The sequence below is a fragment of the Staurois parvus genome, unplaced genomic scaffold (genome assembly GCF_062004578.1).
Source record: "Staurois parvus isolate SC_StPar_1 unplaced genomic scaffold, SC_StPar_1.0 ptg000392l, whole genome shotgun sequence".
In the NCBI taxonomy this organism is placed as follows: Eukaryota; Metazoa; Chordata; class Amphibia; order Anura; family Ranidae; genus Staurois; species Staurois parvus.
Genome location: NW_028318188.1, coordinates 3,867,205 through 3,880,794, shown reverse-complemented (window position 1 = coordinate 3,880,794; position 13,590 = coordinate 3,867,205). Strand labels below are relative to the sequence as shown.

The 13,590-nt window shown below is 45.2% G+C and overlaps 1 protein-coding gene across 4 annotated transcripts in view; it reads right to left on the bottom strand.

Annotated features, from left to right (window-relative positions):
- The window catches only part of FAM169A (family with sequence similarity 169 member A), an 88,229-nt gene that overhangs the window by 41,885 nt on the left and 32,754 nt on the right, over nucleotides 1-13,590 (bottom strand). For 3 of the 4 annotated variants that reach the window (XM_089686159.1, XM_089686161.1, XM_089686160.1), the window contains exons 2-4: nucleotides 10,064-10,200; nucleotides 6,129-6,228; nucleotides 4,992-5,077 (exon numbers count right to left, since the gene is read on the bottom strand). In XM_089686159.1, coding sequence (XP_089542285.1) covers nucleotides 4,992-5,077; nucleotides 6,129-6,228; nucleotides 10,064-10,198 — 321 coding nt within the window. In that variant the 5' untranslated portion in view covers nucleotides 10,199-10,200. Of the gene's footprint in view, nucleotides 1-4,991; nucleotides 5,078-6,128; nucleotides 6,229-10,063; nucleotides 10,201-13,590 lie in introns of those variants that run through there. The other variant, XM_089686162.1, reaches the window with a different exon arrangement.

Genomic DNA, 13,590 nt, shown 5'->3' with positions numbered 1-13,590 from the left:
CGAATTGAAGCTTCAAATCCAATGACAAGTCGCACTGATGTGAACAGGTGCAAAAGGAATCTGTCACTTTCTCCACCTTAAACATCTACTGAAGGAGACACAGAGCAGAATCTTGTTCACATACAACAATGGAAAATTGAATCACATACCGTGATTTTCCTTTTCTGGCAAAAATCCAAGGACACCCTTTATGAATTCCCCTGACAGTATGAAAATGAATGGTGTATTGTGTCAAACTTAAAATGAGTGGCATTCAAGTAGAAAAAAAAATTATAAAATACCATAATTTTCCTTTCCTGGCACAAATCCATGGCATGCATACATATGGTAGTATACCGCCATGGATTGGCACCAGGAAAGGAAAATTTGATATAATTTTCAATTTCCCTGGTATCAATATGGCAACTCATGTGTGGTGTTATGCTGTCATGGATTGGTGCCAGAAAAGGAAAAATTATGGTAAGTGTTTGCTCAATTTTCCGTTTTCCTGGTTCCAACATGGTAGCATACTACTACCACATGCATGCTGCCATGGACTAACGATGACCTGGAGGACAAAATGGATGTGGCTGCTACGGTTCTGGAGAACCACGAACAGAACCACCTCTCAGACCTAAAAAAGGAATTGGAAGTGGCTCTGGTCTGCTTGGAAGCTTTTGAGAATAGAGCCCGCAGGGGCAATATGCGCACCCCAGAGACCATTAAAGATATCACCTCCTCTTTTACCGCTCTATTACAATAACTTGTGCCAGCCATTCCCATCGGCAGATTGAAGTTTAACCGCATCCACTGTGCACTGGGCCCTAAGAAGCCCGAAGGTCTGCTAAGTGATATTGTCATCAAATAAGCCCGATCTAATGTTCCAGGGGTCACCACTACCAACTTTTCTTGCGCCTCACCCAGTCCACCATTGTGAAACAGTGGCAGATGAAATCAGTTACAGGGATTTCCCTTCAAGCTCACTTTCTCCTACAAGGTCCATAGCCACATATTGACCTCACCGGAAGAAGCGCAAACCATCTTGGAATTGCCTGCTATTATCTACCGGTGGAAACCAGAGCCAGGGCTGCTGTTGGAAACTATGGGGCCCCATACAGCCAACCTGACAGCCAATACAGTTTACTATGCTTCAGTTAAGAATGAACAGTGTATGATCGGCACCGATCACTAATTGTGTTCATTCAGGAATGAAAGGGGCTGGTAAATGTGACATATTGACCGGACCCTTCCCCCACTATGCAATCTAAAGGATCCTATTGTGTGCTTGCAACTGCTGGTGAGAAGGAGAGGAGGGAAACCAGCAGCACTGAGGGGATTGGGGCACACAGGGGGGTCTGGGCAGCAGGGCAAAACATATGGTGTTCAGGAATGGTAATGGGTGCAGCAGGGGGCAATTACTGGAACCAATCCCCTGTATAGCTGTCTCTGCAGCAGCTGAAAGCCAGCAGGAGGCAGCGAAGAAGCCGGCTTTCAGCTGCTGCAGAGAGAGCCATACAGGGGATTGGTTCCAGTAATTAACCTCTACCATGCAGATCACCCTCCCTGCCCACATCCAATTCACCCAGCTGCCTGGGCCCCCCTGCTGGCCTTGGCTCCGTACAGGAGGACTGGTGGTACCCCCTTAGTCACGGCCCTGACCAGAGCCCAGCTGGTTCGGCCTCTTCTCAGCCCCCCACAAGTCTTCCAGGCTGCTCCTGGCAAAAGAGTACAAGAGTTCTCTCCCTCACACCCCATCAACATCAGGCTCTTCACACTCAGACCCAGGACGAGCCCCGGAACTGTAAGTCATGTTTTCCATTTTTTTGCGCCTACTAGGCTTCTCTGTTATCACCCTGCCATGTACCGTGGACGGAGGGAAAAATTGATGTTCTTTCCACCACTATGGATATTGTTTGGTCTTCTTATCCTCTCTTTTAATATTTTCCTTCTTAGACTGTTCCACGAATGGAAGCCCTCAGTTTGAGCTCTGTTTGGTACCCTATTGCCCTAACCTTGAGAGACACCTGAACTACACCTCTGTGTAAAGATTTTTGCAGCACTACCATCTCCCCTTGTGGAACTTTTAACCCTGACCGGCAGCGAACTGAGGTTCCTTCTTATCTGCCCCTTTTGAGTTGCCCCCACCCTCCCATATTGGATCTGACCTGAGGGGGATAGTTTTCATATTGTGCTTTGAATGTATGGCTGCGTGCAGACCCCCTCTCTCCACCCCCCCCCCCCACCTCCCCAACTTTTTTGTATGTTCCACAAACTAAGCCACTGCCTGTACCTCTCACAAGTGCTTTTTGATTTAATCAATGTTTTTTGTAGAACTTATCCACTGGGCTCCATGGATGGCCTGTCCCCCCGGTGTGCAGTTGCTGGGGTTGGCCTTGGGGGTCTCCTCAGTGAACCTTATGTGTACATCCTTCAACTAATTGGGTTGTGGGGTCAACACTACCAATTTTTAATAGCTTGCCTTAGGTCCTGACAGACCCCTACTCTATTCACTTGTGTTACACTGCATGTAGTTTTCAATAACTTCTAAATATGATTTACCATGATTGTACTGCTTTACATGCTGCCTTTTGCGGCCCATTACCCAGGTTCCTCCCACCCATTTTTAACACTGCTGCCGATCCTCAAAGGAGTAATCACTTTGTCCTCATCTTTTTCTCCCCTTTCCCCATCCCCCCTTTTTTTACTGCTGCCTGTTGTCTAACCTGGTCAGAAAACACCCCCGCCTTTTTACCTCCTACTACACCCAAGGCCATTTTGGACTGGTGCAGCCATGTGTCCAGAAGCAGAGCTTACCTGCTTTATATATCTTTTTTGAGATGTGGCTCACTCTTGGAGTGGTTTATACTGAACGTCTCCCTTTTACCCGTTTTTTCTCCTTTTGGTCCCTTTCCTGCTCCTGCCCCCTCTCCCTTCCCTCTTTGATTCTCTTCTTCTACATATTGTTCCCTTGGGATGGAACCATTTTGCGCTTGATGGCTCAATACCCTGGCAGCACTAACTACTATTACTGGACCCTTCCAGCTCAGCTTCTTCTCATTTCCTGGCTATGGCTCTGACCTCGTTAAAGATCTACTCACATAATATCCATAGGTTTAACTCCCCGGTGAAACAGTCAAAGGGTTTTCATTACCTTAATTCTAGTCAGATTGATATAGTATGCTTGCAAGAGACCAGGTTTTCCTCCTCTCCTGCTATGAAATATCTCTCTCTTCACTTTCCCACCTTTCATTTGGCCTTTGCCTCCAAAAAACACAGAGGGTTACTGATTGCCTTCAGGCGCAACCTTCAATTCAACTGCAATAAGAAAATCGCAGATCCAACTGGTAGGTGTCTGCTCTTCCAAGGAGCCCTGAATGGTTATGATGTAACCATGGTCGCCTACTATGCTCCCAACTGTTTCCAGCACAGGTTCTTTTCTCACTTCCTCAAAAGTGTTCTCTCACCATAGTTCAGGGACCCTCATCCTTATGGGAGACACAAACATAACCTTGAACTCTACTGTTGATAAATGATATGCACCAGAAGCCATCCCATACATAAAATCTTGATCCCTACTTTCCCATGGTCAGATCATGACCCTGTTATATTCTTGCTCATGCCCCCAGTCTTGGTTCCTTCTACATCTCAGTGCAGGTTTAATGACTCTCTCCTCAAGTCCCAAGATGCCTACCTTGATATCCACACCCGCATTCAAACCTTTTTTTGTAGACAATGTGTGTTCTGTGTCATCGGCGATCTCCCTATGGGAGCCCCACAAAGTTACCTTAGCCACCTCATACAACTTACCTCTTTTCGGAAGTGGGACAGAGAAAAGAGGCTCCAGAAACTCACCACTCCACTAACATCTACCGATGAGGCGTGGAAATCTTGTCCCACTTCAGCAAACAAGAAGGCCGTGATGCTTAGATGTTCAGCGGCAAAGCGGCTTCTCTGCGCTGGATCACATACCTGGTACATGATCAGCACTTACGGGTAGGGCGCACAAATGTCCACCGACCTGACTGTGCTGTGATTCGTTACAGCACAAGCCAATCAGCAGGTCCCAGTCAAAGACTGACCGCTGGGACCCACTGATTGGATCAATGATTCACAAATAAAGCTCTGTGATGGTAAACAACACAGATATGTATAGTGGAAGGCGATCTTGCTGTTTTTTTCATTTTCTGCTAAGCAGGAAAAAAAACAGTAAGATCTATTAGTTAAAGCAGCACATATTAAACACATTAACACTTGTTAGGCACACAGTAAACCCCTTGATTGCCAGTAGATGTTAACCCCTTCCCAGCCAATGTCATTAGTACAGTGACAGTATGCAGTATTAGCACCGATCACTGTATTAGTGTCACTGGTGATGTTAGTGTCAGTTAGCCGGTTCCCACAAAGATTCAGTTAGTGTCAGATTGTCCACCGCACTATGACAGTCCCATTATAAGTCATCGATCAATACCATTACTAGTAAAAAATAAATAAATAAAAAATCCAGTATATATCCCATAGTTTGTAGATGCTATAACTTTCATGCAAACCAATAAACATGCACTTTTAGGGATTTTTACCAAAGACATATAGCAATATACATTTTGACCTAAATTTATGAAGAATTTTTTTTTAATTTTTTATTGGATATGTTTTATAGCTGAAAGTAAAAAATATTTGTTTTCAAAATGTATATAAAAGAAATTAAAACTCCAGTGGCGATCAAATACCACCAAAAGAAATCTCTATGTGAAAAAATTATATAAATGGAATTTGGGTACAGTGTTGCATGACCGTGCAATTGTCAGTTAAAGTAGTGCAGTGCCAAATAGCAAAAAATGTCCTGGTCAGGAAGGGGGTAAAACCTTCCGGAGAGCAAGTGGTTAAGGCAATGCTGAAGTAGCCATGACTTCCAACCCCCATTAATTCCCCTTTCCACCAGAGAACAATAGGTTTATATGAATATTTTCTACTGCTACTGTCCATAGCTGTTCAAGTACTATTCAAGACTTTACCTGCTGCAAGCCATCCCGGGATGTTTTGGACGTTCTCACTGTATCATCAACTGTCCACCACTGATGAGCAAGATACAAAGCCACAGCTATGGAAGAATAGCAACACTTACAACCAGAAATTCTAAACTGGCAAAGACTTGCATACTACAACTGTACACATTTAGCTATAAACTGCCTGCCAACTCACTCTGACATAACTTAATGTGCAATTTAAAAGGTGTTCTTAAAGTGGAACTAAACCCATCATTTTTAACTGTTTCCCAAAACAGTTATCTTCAAGGCATGCTCTCAACTGTCACATCTGCTTTTGCTCTTAACCGTACTGTCAAACCATCAAATGGCTATATCCTAACTGATCAATGTGCAGCACCATGGAAACTACATATCAAACTGAAGTAAAGATCGCAGCTTCGTTGACTGTAATGGACAGGAGGGTTTAGTTCTGCTTTAAGTTTCAATGAATGGCAAACTCTTGCTTCCCACTGCTCAGTAGAATACAAAGGACAGATCACCAACTATTTAAGCTGGCCATAGATGGATCAAAGCTCAGCCAGCTCAGCAGGGACCAGCTGAGATTCGATTCATATATGGACCAGTTGGTTGTGCTTAAGTCGATCCATCGATCCATTTCAGTACAACCAACCTGTCTGATTTTGTGTATGCGATCACTGCCGGCGACTATAACTGTGCTCTGCTGCCAGGAAGGCTCCCCGAGGCAGAACACAATAGCGCTGCGGGAGGCATTCCCCTATCAACACTGACTGCGTTGATGGGAAAAAGGAGCAATTTTCCTTCCTTCCACCCTGCCTTAGCCTCCAGCAAAATCCATAAACTATAATTACTGCTACTCTGTGGTTTTGGTCCAATATGAATTCTAGAGAACCAGAGATCTAAATTCTGGGGCCACAATAGCCAACTCACTTGAAGTAGCAATGCTTGCAGAGTAAAAAAATTACAGACATGGGTCCTATGACTTCTTTATTAGGCTATATGAAGAAGTCAAAATAAAGAGTCAACTAAAAAGAAAAAAAAAAAAAAAGAAAAAAGCAAGATAAATCCAATTCAGAATAAAGTATGTCAACTCTTCAGAAGCACAAAGCTTAGCCAACTAATACTAGTGTGTTGCTCATATCATACCTGTCAGAGTATCTTCAGGTGCAAAGAGAGCCAGAAGTTTTTGTGCCTGATCTCCTCCATAAAGAGGCACATACCCTACTGTAGAAAGACTAATTAGCACCTGAAAAGAAAACAAAGTATTAAAAAAAAATGAACAAAAAGAGAGTACTGTCCGGTTATAATGACAATGCTGCTTGTACTGCAATTGGACAAGGTTTTAAGACTTCTGCCATGTGCCTGTGGGCACGCAAACGTTCATTTATATATACAGTGCATTCATAAAGTATTCAGACCCCCCTTCATTTTTTTCAATTTTGTTATGTTGCAGCCTGATACTACAGTTGTTTAAATTATTTTTTTTCTCATTATTCATTCATTAGCCCTTTGCGCTGACATAAAACAAATATGCGGCCTCACAGAACTAGGCTTTTTTTCCGTTGGCACGCATATTTGTGTACCTGTCTTTGTGCTGGGAGTGTGCTGTAAGACTGGGGTGTCACTGAGAGCCCCAGGTCCCGTTCTAACAATCAGGACCTGGGACTCCCGATTCCAGGTCATATGACTGCTGTGATTGCCTCTGATTGGCTATCACACTGATCAGTCACTGTGAAGCCTGCCCCCATTGTTAGTGTCAGTGTATTTTAGGTCAAAAAACACAATGCGCACTATTGTTTCTGGGCTGTACTACAGGTACAAACAACAAATAACATACACATATATGGTATCGCTGAGATCATCAAGAGCTGGAAATTTTTATTTTGGGTTGTTTTTTGGTGGTAGGTTATGGTAGTAACAAGAAACACACAGCTACATTTAAAAAACATTTTTTTTACTATTTTGGGCCAATTTTCCTTTGATAATAAAAAAACATCAGGGGATATCCATTACCACTTACCACCAAATGAAAGCCCAATTTGTCCTGAAAGAAACAAGGTATAATTCACCTGGATGTACAAAGTAGTTGTGATGACATGTACGGTTTTACTAACACATGACAAAGTTGTAAAATTTTGCTTAGGCTTTAAGGTTTGTTTTACCCTTATACGTGAAGGGGTTAATCATAACAACACTGAAAAAAGTGAAGGGGTCTGAATACTTTATGAGTGCACTGTATGTCTCAAAACACACAAGGGGTATAAAAGCACCAAATACATTTGCAAACCCAGATATTACCTTGTAACAGTATCTGTGGCATCATCCCTGTGACACATGCAGACAGCAGATTTGTGGGCGAAAGGGGGGGGGGGCATAGCAGGCTCCACCCACTACTGACTACCTGCGGAAAACTACAGGAGTGGGAGGATGCAAGGCAAGTTGCTCTGCACAAGGACAGAGAGCAGAAGTGATTGGTCTTTAATACAGGAAGCTTCTACACAGAGACAAAGTTTCCTAATGGATTACTGCACTGATCTATTATTATTATACAGTATTTATATAGCGCCAATGGGTATGCTCAGCGCTGTACAGTTGCAAGGGGGACAGAACATGAGACAAGACAGTAACAATACACTACACGAGGGGTTCGAGGGCCCTGCTCTTTCGAGCTTACAATCTATGAGGGAGGGGAAGGTGGCACAGGAGGAGATGGCTGTGGGGGATGGAGTGGTGGGAGGAGTGGAGTAGGTTAGTTGTTAGGTGAGGTCGGGTGTTAGGTGAGGTTGGGGTAGGCTACCCTGAAGAGGAGGGTTTTCAGGGTGCGCCTGAAGGTGAGGAGGGTAGGCGACAGTCTGATGGATTGGGGTAGGGAGTTCCAGAGGATGGGGGAAGTCCTGGAGAAGTCCTGCAATCGAGCGTGGGAGGAGGAGACCAGGGAGCTAGAGAGTAGGAGGTCCTGTGAGGAGCGGAGGGCACGGGTAGGGTAGTATTTGGGTATCAGGTCAGTTATGTAGATTGGGGCAGCATTGTGAATGGCTTTGTAGGTCAGACTTAGCAGTTTGAATTTAATGTGTTGTGCAATCGGGAGCCAGTGAAGGGATTGGCAGAGGGGGGAGGCAGATGTGGAGCGGTTGGTGAGGTGGATGAGTCTAGCCACTGATTTTAGGATCGACTGGAGTGGGGAAAGCGTTCGTTTGGGTAGGCCAGTGAGGAGGGAGTTGCAGTAGTCCAGGCGTGAGATGATGAGGGAGTGTAGGAGTTGTTTGGTGGTGTCTGGGGTGAGGAATGTGCGTATCTTGGAGATGTTGCGGAGGTGGAGCCTGCAAGATCTAGATAGCAGTTGGATGTGGGGTAGGAAGGAGAGGTGGGAGTCCAGGGTGACACCCAGGACTTTGGCGTGTGGGGTGGGAGAGATGGTGGCGTTGTTAGTAGTGATGGAGAGGATGGGGGGGGTGCACAGGGTGGGGGGAAGACCAGGAGCTCGGTTTTGGATAGGTTAAGTTTGAGGAAGTGGAGTGACATCCAGTCTGATATGTCGTTTAGGAGGTGGGCGATGCGGCCAGAGAATGAGGGGGTGAGGTGGGGGGTGGAGAGGTAAATTTGGGTGTCGTCAGCATAGAGGTGGAGGGGCCCGAGGACAGAGCCTTGGGGGACCCCAACAGAGAGGGGGAGGGAGGGGAACAAGGGATCTAGAGGAAATACACAAAGCACCCCAAGAGTAAAGTCAGAATGCATATTGTGTGGTAAGTTTTTAGTTTGGGTTTTGGATACCTAATGTGCTATGGAGTTTCCTGGGATAATATAGGCTGTACCAGATCCAGGTTTAACCAACAATAAGGCCTTTTTCACAGGCAGTACTTAAGTATAAACCCATGTAAGAGTCAAGTTTTATCTGCACAGCTGTTCCGTTCATCCATGTAGGCGGTCTTATTCATGTCCATTGGGATGCACAACCACTGCTCCCAATTTGACATCCGTGTGCACATGGGTGCATGCAGGCGTGTGTCCTCAAATGCAGACAGTGTGAGTTTGGAGATATGCACCTGCGCGGGTGTCAAATTGGGAACAGCGGCTGTCTTCAAAGCAGCCATTGCATGGCAATTGACATGAACGGGACTGCTTGCATGCAGATGCACAGAACACATGTTCATCCCATGCTGGCAAAAGATGGCCCTCACAAGGGTGTACACATAAGAACAACAGTATAAACAAGAACTAACTCTCCAGTCACATCAAGTCCAACTTTAAAATCATGCGACTTACAGTGAAGTCGCATGATTTCAAAGTCGGGTGAGTTGACGATTTCAGGTGCGATCTGCAAGACATTTGACATATGTCTATGCAAATCGCACCAAAAGTAGTGCATGTACTACTTTAGAAATCGGTGCACCTCGACCAAGTCGGGACTGCACCGGTATGACAGCTCTAATAGCAGACAATAGGGTGCGACATGGCATAGGATTTGCAAGTCGCGTGGCATGCAAATCGCATGCCAAGTCCCACCCGATGTGACCGGGGTGTTAAAGTCGGTTTTATGAAATGTGCTATCTAGGGGTGCACCGAAATTTCAGTGGCCGAAACCCTTTGGCCGAAAACACCCCTATCAGCCGTTGGCCGATATGTAAAAAAGCACCAATACAGGTGCCGAAAAAAACCCTGCCACCTCGCCTATGCTGCTCCTCGCCGCTGCCTGCCACTTGGTAGTTCTCACCCTTACCTGAGAAACAATTGAACGATCCTGGTGCTGGGCATAGAGATTAGTGAAGGAAAGATGGCCTCCACTCATCTCTACACCCTTGGAGGACCAGAGCAATGTCACTTCTGGTTCCAGCCATTTTTTTTTTATTGGGTATCTATTTACTCGCCATAACATCCTCTTTCATATTTTACAAAAAAATTGGGGTATATATTGTGTTTTTTTTTTTAATCAAAGTATATTTTTTTCCAAAAAATATATATATTCATTTTTAAAAACTGCGCATTTCGGTTTGGGTTTTCAGCCAAGTGCATTTTGAATTTTTGGTTTCAGCACCAGAATTGTCATTTCGGTGCACCACTAGTGCTATTCAAAGAACTTTTACCTCTCGTCCATCTCGCAGGCTGAAGTACTCCGGGTTATCAGGATCAGCACACCTTAAGTATGACAAATAATCTTCCGACAAACTCTCCAGTTCATCATGGCTGTAGTTATCCAAGATATCAACAGGGAAGGCCATGCCTTAAACAAAGAAAAAGAAAAGATTATCTTTATTTTGGTTCCACGGTATCTCCCATAATCAATAAGACAGCTTTCCATTACCTCAAATCTCTACACACACTAGAAATATTACTAGTACTTAAAGTCCAACTGAACTTTCAACTTATATCAGCTAGAGACATTCCATGTGCAACAAAACCAAAGTTGTGCAAAGTCTTAGGGAAAGCAGCCACACCCTGTGTAGAGTCCTGTCCCCTGCCCTCATTCTGCAGAAAAGGACACTTGCAGTCTGTGTGGAAGAAGGTGTCTCTCTGCAGAGGTCTGGCACACCTCTTGTTGAGTCAGAGCCACAGTTCTCCACTTGGTGGTTAGCGCCTCTGCCTTGCAACACTAGGGTTGTTGGTTCAAATCCCAACCATGACACTACCTGCTGCGAATTCGCATGTTTTCCCTGTGCCTGCATGGGTTTCCTCCAGGTACTCCAGTTTCCTTCCACACTCCAAAGACATGCTGGTATGTTAACTGGATCCTATCTAAATTGGCCCTAGTATGTGTATGTATGAATGTGAGTTGGGAACCTTAGATTGTACGCTCCTTTAGGGCAGGGACTGATGTGAATGCATAATATAGATGTAAAGCACTGCGTAAATTGATGGCGCTATATAAGTACCTGTAATAAATAAAAAAAATTAGCAAAACTCATGCTCTCTGCCGAATGGGGAACACAAGCCCAGACTTAGCAGATTGTGTGCCAGACCGCTGCAGGGAGACCATTGCTTCCACACATAGAGCAAGGGTTCTTTGCAGCATGCAGAGAATCTGACTGTTTGCTAAGGCCTCATGCACACTGGGCTTTTAGCCCCGGGGCATGCAATCCCAGCTTTCTGGTGTGGGTGGAAGGCAAAGGCGCACCATCCAGCTCTGCCGCCAGCAGCCTGTAAAACTCTCTGAGAAGCTGAAAACTGCTGTGGCTGGAAGAGGCTGGATTTTGCACCATGTGGTACTAACATTTATGGCAGCATGCTGAAAAAAGCAACATACCAGGTTTTGCACACAATCTGGATGAATGCTCTAAATCAGTGGTGGTTAAAGCTAAAGGTTCATTTTTTTTGTTGTAAAATAGCAAACATGTCTATACCTACCTGCTGTGTGTAGTGGTTTTGCACTGAGCAGCCCGGATCCTCCTCTTCTCTGGTCCCCCGCAGGCTCTCCTGGCTCCTCCTGTCTGTCAGGTGCCCCCACAGCAAACAGCATGCTATGGGGGCACCCGCTACTTTATGTCTATTCACACACGGAGCTGCGGCTTGGCCCTGCCCCCTCTCTCTCCTCACTGGCTGACTGGCTGTGATAGACAGTAGTGGGAGCCAATGGCTCCTGCTTGCTGTCTCAGCTAATGAGGAGGCAGAGACCAGTGACAGCCGAGGCTATCGTTCACTTCGCTGGATCGCGATGACACTCAGGTAAGTATTGGGGGGGCTGGGGAGAGCTGCTGCACACAGAAGGTTTTTTACCTTCAAGCATAGAATGCATGAAGGTAAAGAATCCTTCAGCCTTTACAAACACTTTAACTTTGTTGATATGAAGATCCTCAAGTGTGGCAGTCGACATCACCAAAGGGCTGTAAATAACATTTAGTGAATAGTCATTATTGGAAACAGCAGACACACAATAGGATATCGTCAAAGACTATGGGCATGATACTGTACATGAGATGGTCAGAGACTGAACATAATGCAGGAGATGCTCAGAGACTGTGGACATAATACAGTAGATGGTCAGAGATTGCAGACATGATACAAGAGAAGGTCAGAGACTGTGGAGATAATACAGTAGATAGATGGTCAGAGGTTGCAGACATGACAGATTGTAAGCTCCAAGGAGCAGGGCCCTCCTATCCCTCTTGTATTGAACTGGATTGTTGCTGTATTGTCTCCCGTTATTATTATTATACAGTATTTATAAAGTGCCAATAGTTCGCTCAGCGCTGTACATTACAATGGGGGACAGTACATGCGACAGTACAGTAACAATACAATGTGATACACGAGGGGTTCGAGGGCCCTGCTCCTTGGAGCTTACAATCTAGGAGGGAGGGGATAGTGGTACAGGAGGAGATAGCTTTGGGGAATGGAGTGGTAGGAAGAGTGGAGGAGGTTGGCAATTAGCAGGGGGTGGGGTAGGCTTCCCTGAAGAGGTTGGTTTTCAGGGTGCGCCTAAATGAGAGGAGAGTAGGTGATAGTCTGATGGATTGGGGTAGGGAGTTCCAGAGGATGGGTAACGCCCTGGAGAAATCCTGGAGGCGGGCATGGGAGGAGGAGACCAGGGAACTAGAGAGAAGGAGGTCTTGAGAGGAGCGGAGTGTGCGTGTTGGGTGGTACTTTGATATTAGGTTGGTGATGTAATTTGGGGCAGTATGATGGACAGCATCCGTTATATTGTAAAGTGCTGAGAAAACTGTTGGCGCTATATAAATCCTGTATAATAATAATATTAATAATGATACAAGCGATGGTCAGAGACTGTGGACAAAATACAGATGGTCAGAGACTGCAGACATGACACAAGAGATAGTCAGAGACTGTAGACATAACACAATAGATGGTCAGGGATTGCAGACATGATACAAGAGATGGATGGAGACTGTGGACATATTACAATAGATGGTCAGGGATCGCAGACTTGATACAAGAGAAGGTCAGAGACTGTGGTCATAATACAATAGATGGTCAGAGATTGCAGAAATGATACAAGAGATGGACGGAGACTGTGGACATGCTGCAGGAGACTGTCAGAGACTGTGAGCACGCTATAAGTGTTACTGGAGACTAGGGACATGCATCAGGAGACAGTCATAACCTGGAGACATACTACATGAGGTTGCTAGAAATCACTACTATAAAAGGCTGATAGGGAAATTCGTGTCTGCAGGACAGCCAAAGGCTGTACAAAAAGGGCCAAGAGCTGCATGTGGCCCCCGGGCTGCAGGTGGGGTACAAGGGCTCTAAATGCATGACACTTGCTTGGACCAATATAGAGGTAAAATCACCTTTTTTCATCGGCAACTGATATGTCCTCTGAATTCTTTATGGTGTAATACATACAATAAAAAAGTCTTTATTGCCATAAAATGTTCATGTATTTAATGAGATCAGCAGCAACCTAATCAGTTTTAGAACAAGGTATGCATTATGCTCCCAGTTCTGAGCTCTTATACCTATATACCTCTCCCAACTAGCAACTAAAATGCTGCTACCAATCCCAGTGCTATAGTGGTTGAGTGTTTTCTGTGTCCTCTGATCTGTCAGTTCAAATGTATGTCACGGTATCTGTGCCCCTCGCCAGACGAGCTCCGATATGCCAGCAGTGATTCTGCCTGGGTGAGCAAGCTCTAAAAAGCCCTGAGCAAATGCA